This window comes from Thunnus albacares, chromosome 5 (assembly GCF_914725855.1).
Source record: "Thunnus albacares chromosome 5, fThuAlb1.1, whole genome shotgun sequence".
Lineage (NCBI taxonomy): Eukaryota > Metazoa > Chordata > Actinopteri > Scombriformes > Scombridae > Thunnus > Thunnus albacares.
In genome coordinates, this window is record NC_058110.1 from 26,920,488 (window position 1) to 26,928,901 (window position 8,414).

General features: G+C 45.1%; 1 protein-coding gene across 1 annotated transcript; it reads right to left on the minus strand.

Annotated features, from left to right (window-relative positions):
• Positions 1-1,170: 1,170 nt before the first annotated feature.
• On the minus strand, positions 1,171-7,812 carry xkr5l (XK related 5-like). The gene is made up of 3 exons (XM_044351873.1): positions 6,707-7,812; positions 4,123-4,322; positions 1,171-3,882 (listed from the first exon to the last, which is right to left on the minus strand). The coding sequence occupies exons 1-3, from the start codon at positions 7,417-7,419 to the stop codon at positions 2,927-2,929; spliced, it is 1,869 nt and encodes a 622-aa protein (XP_044207808.1). The 5' UTR covers positions 7,420-7,812; the 3' UTR covers positions 1,171-2,926.
• Between the last annotated feature and the right edge of the window lie 602 nt (positions 7,813-8,414).

The window sequence follows — 8,414 nt, forward strand, 5'->3', positions numbered from 1 at the left end:
ATTAGACACATACATGTTGGGTTTTTTAAGGCTGATATATTTGATCAATTTATAACTATATGTTTAGACTAAATTTGATTGTGCTTGGACAAAAAACTGAATAAATTAAATTATGATGAAAGGAATAAATTATTCTCCACCAAAACCAGCACAAGTCAAAAGTTTGGACACACCCTCTTATTCCCGAATGATCAGGCCATTATGTAGAGATAAAATTTACAGAAAATAATACCAAACTGTTCATGAATAAATAAAATGTTCCATTTTAGCCACGCTAGCGGCTCGGCTCTGGGGATAACAATAGAGTATCAGTTGACTGGTCCACCACTTTAGTCCAGACTGAAATATCTCAACAACTATCTGATGGATTTCCTTTGACTTTTGTTCAGACATTCATGGTCTCCAGAGGATGAATCCTACTGACCATTAGTGCCACCATGAGGTTGATATATTTGTTTTTTAGTGAAATATCTCAAGAAATGTCGGATGGATTGCCATGAAATTTGGTAAAGATATAATCTCCTCCTCTAGCACATCCAGCAGCAAGGTCAAATATTTCACTTATCCAGATAAATATCTCCACATCTCTCTCTCTCTATATATATATATATATATGTAGGATATGGAGTAGTAGGATATGAATCCTACTGACTTTCCCCCTCGTGCCACCTTGAGGTTGACATTTGTGGTTTTTGAGTGAAATTTCTTGACAATTCCATAAAATTTGGTACATACATTCATATTTAGTGCTATCATCAGGTTAAAATTTGTATCTGTCAAATTTGACTAAATTGCTGCAAAACTAACAACATTCCCATCACAGCTCTACTTGTTTTGTTTTTGTTTTGTACTGTGTTTGGTGCTGATTAGCAAATGTTAGCATGCTGACAGGCTAAACTAAGACGGTGACAATGACAAAAAAAGCCACTAATTCCAAACTCAGATCAAGGTATAAAGGTTAATGAATGATACACAAGCAACAACATTAGCTAAGAGAACCACTAGCATGGCTGTAGACCCTTAGTCTTGCTGTAAATACTCTATCTATCTATCTATCTATCTATCTATCTATCTATCTATCTATCTATCTATCTATCTATCTATCTATCTATCTATATCTCATATTGTCTGTCAGTGTTTCTGTGTAAAAAGGCAGCAGCTCAGCACAAGTCAGGTAAACACATTGCTCTTTATTTTAGCAACAACAACATAATGAAATTGTCTTCACCTTCTTGTTAATCTTTTTTTTTTTTATCTTGCTCTGAACGGCAACAGTCTGGCATGACCAGTTTAAGGCTTTTTGATTCTAGCTTTGTGTTTGAGGTACAGCCCCGCCCAACTCCTGCCACAATAAGCTCCTTTTATGGTACACCGTGTGGTTGTTACATGATGGACTCAAACAGTTAGCACCATAATCAAAGCCTCTCTGGCTTTTGTTACTGCAGCAGGGCCGGTAGAGGTGATCTGTGGGCAATTTATTTATTTTTGTGTCATCTGGAAAAACGAGCTGACGACCGGACAGTGTTTAGAACAAAACTGTCATATCTCAGTGACACAATTTCAAATTAAATGTAAATGCACATGGCAGGAGTCTTTCCACACACATACACCCATACACATGCTGGTATGTGAGCTCAAACACGCACACAGACACGCAAACACGCTTACACACATGGTTCAGAAACTTCCCTTTTGTGACTAATCTATAGAAAAAACAACCCTGATTAAAGAAAGTACCACATGCCCGTACCATCGATAATATCAAAGCTATTCTGTTAGGAGTCTGGAGTCTGCAGCTAATATCTTTTTTTCTTCTTCTTTGTTTTTTTTTTGTTTTTTTTTTTACATTTTTCACACAACAACGTATGGATACAGTACAATTACAGACAGTGCTGTCCCTCTATAACTTCATCTTCCTTGTAGAGTTTAATTTACATGAAAAATAATGTCTAACCTGTCGCCTTCACTGTGTAACGGATGCAGTATGAAAATACAAGTCATGTCAGTAGAATACATCCTGCAAATGTGTTGGAAATCATAATGTAGCTATAGTTCAGTACATACACATTCTTGAAGAAGGTGTATCTTATTGTAATAATAGTGATGGCATGGCCCAAAAACAACAGATTGCTTGTAAACACACACATATCTCTTTTATTTTCTAGCTTACCTCAAAAAAAAACAAAAAAACAAATATAGTACCACAGGAATGTCGTTTATCCCACTAACAGCATGAAAATGCTCAAAGCCTTGTCACAAATTATCACATTTTCAACTGTTTTTTACATTCAACTCAAATGTTGCTTTTGAACTTCAGCTTCGAAGCAGCATTTTTAGAGACTCCTTCAACATGAGTGAATACCTAGGAGAAACTGTGAAGATCAGTACCTGTGTTGTTGGCCTTTTTTTTATTGTAGATTGTGTTTAAAACTACAGTGCGAGTTTACCGTCTTTAAAATGCCTCACCTACTCACTCCTGTACGTCTAGCTGCCATAAATAATCATGCATGTTGAAGGGTCGTCTCTGTTGTTGTGAGATGTGCTGAAGCACCTTCACTGAGGAGGACTTTCTGCCTCTGATTGATAACGTACAGCTCCACCTCCCTTCCTGCCTGTGCTTCTCTAAGTTCATGTGACAGCGAGCTTTGCTGCTGACTCTTTAACCTCGACCTCTTCCTGTACCACACCCTGACCTGAGAAATGATACAGAAACCTAAATATGCACCATCATTAGACAACACCACAGCACTTTGCCTTTATACACTCCTTCCTTTTCTTTGCCTGTTTGTCTCCACTGCTTGACAGTACAGAGAGCAAGCAAGTAGGCGCGGAGCTGAAACAGACTGCTCGGTGAGAGTCATCCACCTGCCGTTTTAAGACAGGACGTCCACGCGGCAGCGAGCTGAGTCACAGCACCTTCAGCACATCACACGGTGGTCTCGTACTCCATCACTTCTTTGGGTGTGCCCAGACAGCGGTACTGTATCCGGGGCGTGACCGGAGCAGCACTTTCGAGCACCAGTATGGTTTTACGCAGCCGGCGGTCGATGAAGTGAGCGTCCCAGGCGGGGTACTTCTTCCTGGGCAGGTCTATTCGGATGACGGGCCCCTCTGTCCTGGGTGTGAGGGGGCGCACTGGGGCCTGAGCTCCCCGAGGAGGTCGTACCTGAAACACATCTCCGTCTACCCCAGGCCCCTGCTCTCTGTCTGACCCTTTAGTTCTCTGGAGGGTCCTGGGGGGGCTGCTCACCAGGTCAGGGGGGAGGCTAGAAGCTGGGGAGGCCAGCGACTCCACAGCCACCTCCTTCTCCACCATATAGCCCCACCCTGAGACCGGGCCGTCAGGGTGCAGCAGACAGTAATACACAAACATGAAGAAGGTGCCCAGAGCGTAGCTGCTGGCCACCACGCACACCATGATGACGGCGTAGAAGTCTGAGGTACGGGGGCCGCGGTACAGGTACCAGGCAGTGGTGAGCGCCACATTCTCAATGAACACAGTCAGGCTATAGATGAGCATCCTGCAGCGAGTGCGCCCCTCTCTCACACTGAACCAGCAGAAAACGTACACAATGCCCACCATCATGTTATAGATGATCTCCTCCCATTTGGACATGCAGAAGTCCGTTTCGCCTTGAATTATCCAAAATGTCATGATGCACCAGTGCGCCACGATGAAGATGCCGAAGTAAAGCTGGAACACTGAAGCAAACAGGGCGAAGGCCAGCGTGCGGGCCCCGATGGTGAACAGGTGCCACAGAATCTGAACTATGACGGCTTTGTAGGTCATGGGCAGCTTATCGTCTCGGGAGTCCCTCAGCACCTTCTGATAGGAGGCGATCATCCAGGCGAGGGATATCAGTGAGGCAGAGGCTGAAAGCCCTGGGAGACAGATCGAGCAAGAGAAGTTAGACAGGAAGGAAATGGCTCCGGGGTAACTGTCTTCACATTTAGCACAGCAAGATATACGTTCCCCTGCTCTGTGGGGGCCTGACTGAGGTGAACACAAGTGAGTCATCAAGCACAGCGTGGGCTGTATGTGTGATTGACTTATATCATGATTTATTTTTGACATGTTGATGATGACCGTGCATGATGATCGGTCATTTTGGAGGCACTCACCCTGAAGGGGCAGCACCTGACTGGCCTGGATCATGATGGAGAGCTGCAGCACCAGCTGAGGGGCGCTCTTCAGGAAAGACTCCAGCAGACGCAGCATGCTGATATCAGCACTCTCGAACATCATGCGCCAGTAGTAGTGGCGCCGCTCGGGGTCCCCGTGCCAGCGGCTCTGCACACCCAAGTACAGGGCGTGGACATACCTGTGCGTCAGAGAACACAAACCAGAAACATTCATCAGTGCTTTAAGTATTGCTGAAAAAAAGTGAGATTCGTCAGAATTTTAGGTCTTAATACTGTGCTTCAAAAACTTTTGGACATCAAACGTAGACTCTCAGAAGTCAACTCATTATTCCAAACTCTGGGAGCTGTCAGTAGTTCTTGCCAAAAAGCTGGTTACTTGCTCCTCCGGGATTTAGATTAGACTGAAACTGAACTAAGCAGCTCTGTGGTTTTAATTTTAGTACAGGCATCAGAGGGGGAGAATGTAGAGCTTGTCTGCGATCTCTCTTCAAATAAAATAAGTCAGAAAGCTGCAGAAAAGCAAAATATGAGGCTCTGAGGGGAGAAAAGAAATCCAAATAAATACTCTCAATCCAGCCTTCAGATTGACAGTTATGAAAAAAAAAAAAGAGCTCACTGTAAATCCCTTGTTCAACTCCTGAGCTCTGCTGACATGTTGTCCCACAACCAGTCTCAACTTATTCTATAATGACCTTGTGTAACCAACACACATCATTTGTAGACACACACGTGCTCTGTGCAAACATATCTCTGCACAAATGTGTTTTTCTTTAAAGATATGAGGTGACATGTGACATCCATTGGAACTATGCAAATATACAATGTGTAAATCATTACCTTTATCACTACACAGCACTTGACTGTATATGTTTGAAAAAGACTGGTGCTTGCCATGGAGGACTGAAGCTATAAATGTCTCGGTAATTGCCTCGGGGAGAAGGGTCAGAAGAGCCCTATGTCAACAAGCCCAGTGAACCACACGGGAATCTGTGTAACCCTTTTTTGTTCTGCTTCCTGCTACACAAAGTGTGCCTTGGGATGTAACACGCTGAGAAAATAGAGCATACGTGTAGTAATGAGGGTCAAAGACCCAGCCGCACAGGAGGAAACACACACACACACACACACACACACACACTCGGCTTCATCCTGCGCTTTCTGTTTATAACACAACCCGTATCACATCTCGCGTGCGCTGACACTTAATTCTGGTAGCCGGCCCAGATTGATCCCGGCTCACCTGACTAGCTGTGTATCAGTGACGGATCATTCCTGAGTTAACAGCTGAGGGTAAAACACACAGCGGTAATCCTCTTAATGTGCAGACACGCTGGTCTGAGAGCTGCAGCAATTGAACGGAGTACACACAACAGCTTTAATGGCATTACCGGTAATTCTGTGCAGCCACAATGTTTTAATGTGCTCCTGGACACACACACACACACACTCTCTCTCTCTCACACACACACACACAGAAGTCTCCAGGAGGAAATAAGGAATCAATATATATTGCCCACTGGGCTGTCTAAAGAGGCAGGAAGAGAGAGACCACAAAGATAGAAACAGACAGAGATTATGCAGGCCTGCAGATGTATGAAACAATTGATTTGCATCTGATTTCATGTATAAACGCATAATTTGCGCTTCTGTGACATCCCAGCATCTCAATAAAGTATGACTTGTCTATGAATATCATCACGTTTAGTCTAACCCTCCTCCCACCACACTTCAGCTGAATGCCTCCTCCTGGCTGGCAGCAGTTCAAGCCTGTCAAAACCGATCAGGGCACTCTAAGCCTGAGCACTGCCTCGCCATCACTGACTGAGTAGCTGACCTACAGACCTACTACCATCCATGTGAGAGTAATGCCAAAGTGTACACTGGTTTGTTTTTAGTCTCACGGCATGCCCGGTAATTAAACATGTTTGTGCTCAGCTGAGAGAAACAGTTGGGAGATTTGAGAATAGGGATTTTGCAGACATAAGAGCAAAAGCCTCCAGCTAAGAACTGAAAATACAGTGATGGAGAGGCGAGTAGGCTACACATATCTCTGCGAATAGGAAGCAACTCTCTTGACATTTATGACTATTCATTTTCTTCAGCAGTCTGGCCCAATCTCGCCCAAACCCCAAAAGACAAAGGATTTTTTTTTTATTTTTATTTTTCTATATAAGGCGATTGGTGAGGATGAGTTGATGATTTTCCCGGGAGATGATTGACCTAAAAGCGCGTCAGGGGGGGTGGTGGGGGGTTGGGGTTGGTGAGGGGGGGGGGGGGGGGGGAGTGGGTGGAGTCTAATAATTCTCCCTTTCTAAGCTGGGGAGAAACGTCAAACAATACAAAAAGACATTCTGGCATTTTGGGCACAGTCCTCTCTGGATGATTTCGTAAGCGTTTAAGCTACAGGGAGTGATGCTGGGCCTTGAAGGATGCTTGTACACACACAGATGCACGCAAACACACACACACACACATATACACACACAAACACACACACACACAAAGGCAGAGGCATAATGTGTAGTTTCCCCTCCCCTCAGACGTTTTGAGTGTCCAGACTTACCTCCAGACCTGTGCGAGCTGAAAGATGTGAATGATGGCCTGAAAGAGCCACATGAATACTCTGCAGCAGCCCCGGGCTCCTCCCCCGGTGCCCGGCCTGGGCAGCACCCCGGCCGCGGCAGTGCGGCCAGCGCCCCGCTCGCCGCTGTCCTTGGTGCTGAAGTCGTTCTCCTCCGCTCCCGACGCCGCCACCACGGCGGCCGCAGCCGTGCCGCTCTCCGCGGTGTCCGAGAAATCGTAGGCGAACCATCGGAAACTGAGCACTTGCACGACCACGGACGGGACTATCACAAAGACCAGAGTCAGTGCAAAGCACCAGTATTCCCTCCTTAGATAGTAGTCCGCGGCCAGCCACAGGTCTGAGGCCCCGTCCGAGAAGAAGACCAAAAGGGCGCACAGCGTCCAGCAGCAGTCCGGGAGGGAGTAGCGCTGCTCGGCGGGACGGCGCTGGGGAGGCCGCGGGTCCGACCTGGCAGGACACTCGGGTGGGATTTCGTTTCGTAGAGAGACGGGTGCACCATCAGATTTCGCGGCCATGTTTGTTGTAGGGAAGAGAGTGAGTAAGAGATGGGAAAATGATGGAAGGGGGGAGGGAGGGGGGGTCGCGTAGCCTGTCGGTCTGTATGCATGCGTGTGGGAGAGAGAGAGGGAGGGGAAAGGAGGCGGGGAGGAGGGCCAGGGTAGGTGAGGGAGATGGGAGTCACCGCCGCTCATCGATCAGCGGTGATCATATATACAGAAACAGGAATTTAGTAGAGACGACGTAAAAGCTGCAGGTCTGTTCTGGTGCCTTTAGATACAGGATTTCTCCGCTTTTAGGGGGCTTGAAGCTGGATCACATCTGGCACATGAAGTTATTCTGGATCATAATCCTGCACAGGTACAATTAACCACTTACCCAGCGGGACCAGAAACACTGTGAGTGCTGACATGGGCCCTTTAAGAAATTCAGAAACAGAAATCCTCCTCCTTGTAGACCCAGATCTATGACTTAAGTGAGACAACGTAAAAATACTCCGTTACAAGTAACAGTCCTGCATTCAAAATCCTACTTCAGTGAAAGTGCACAAGTATTATTAGCTAAATGTACTTAATATCAAAAATAAAAATACTTGTTCTGCAGAAGATCTTTTACTTAAGTACCAATACAGCAATGTAAAAATACTCTATTACAAGTAAAAGTCCTGCATTCAAAATCCTACTTAAGTGAAAGTATTAAAGTGAAAGTACTCATTTCATCCCTCTGACTGATATATTATTATATATGACGTCATTAGATTATTAATAGTGAGGCATCAGTGTTAGAGCAGCATGTTACTGTTGTAGCTGCTGGAGGTGGAGCTAGTTTCAACTACTTTATATACAGTTAGCTAGTTTAGTCCAGTGGTTCCCAACCAAGGGGTTGAGCCCCTCAAAAAAGGTCACGAGGTAAATCTGAAAGGTCCTGAGATGATTAATGGGAGAGGAAAGAAGAAAATAGAAGTTCTGCTGCACAAATTCAGCTTTGTGAAATATTGGCTACTTTGCTTTTTTAAGCTTCATCAATTATTTAAATCTTCTGAGAAGCAGTTTTAGCACTTTTAGTGGAGCAACGATCAACTCACATCTGAAACGACAGAAGGACACAAGTCAAAAAGTGAGTGAACCACTGGTTCAATCTTTGACTTTGTCTTTTATTTTTTCTAATCTTAAAGGGCGGGTTCATAGTT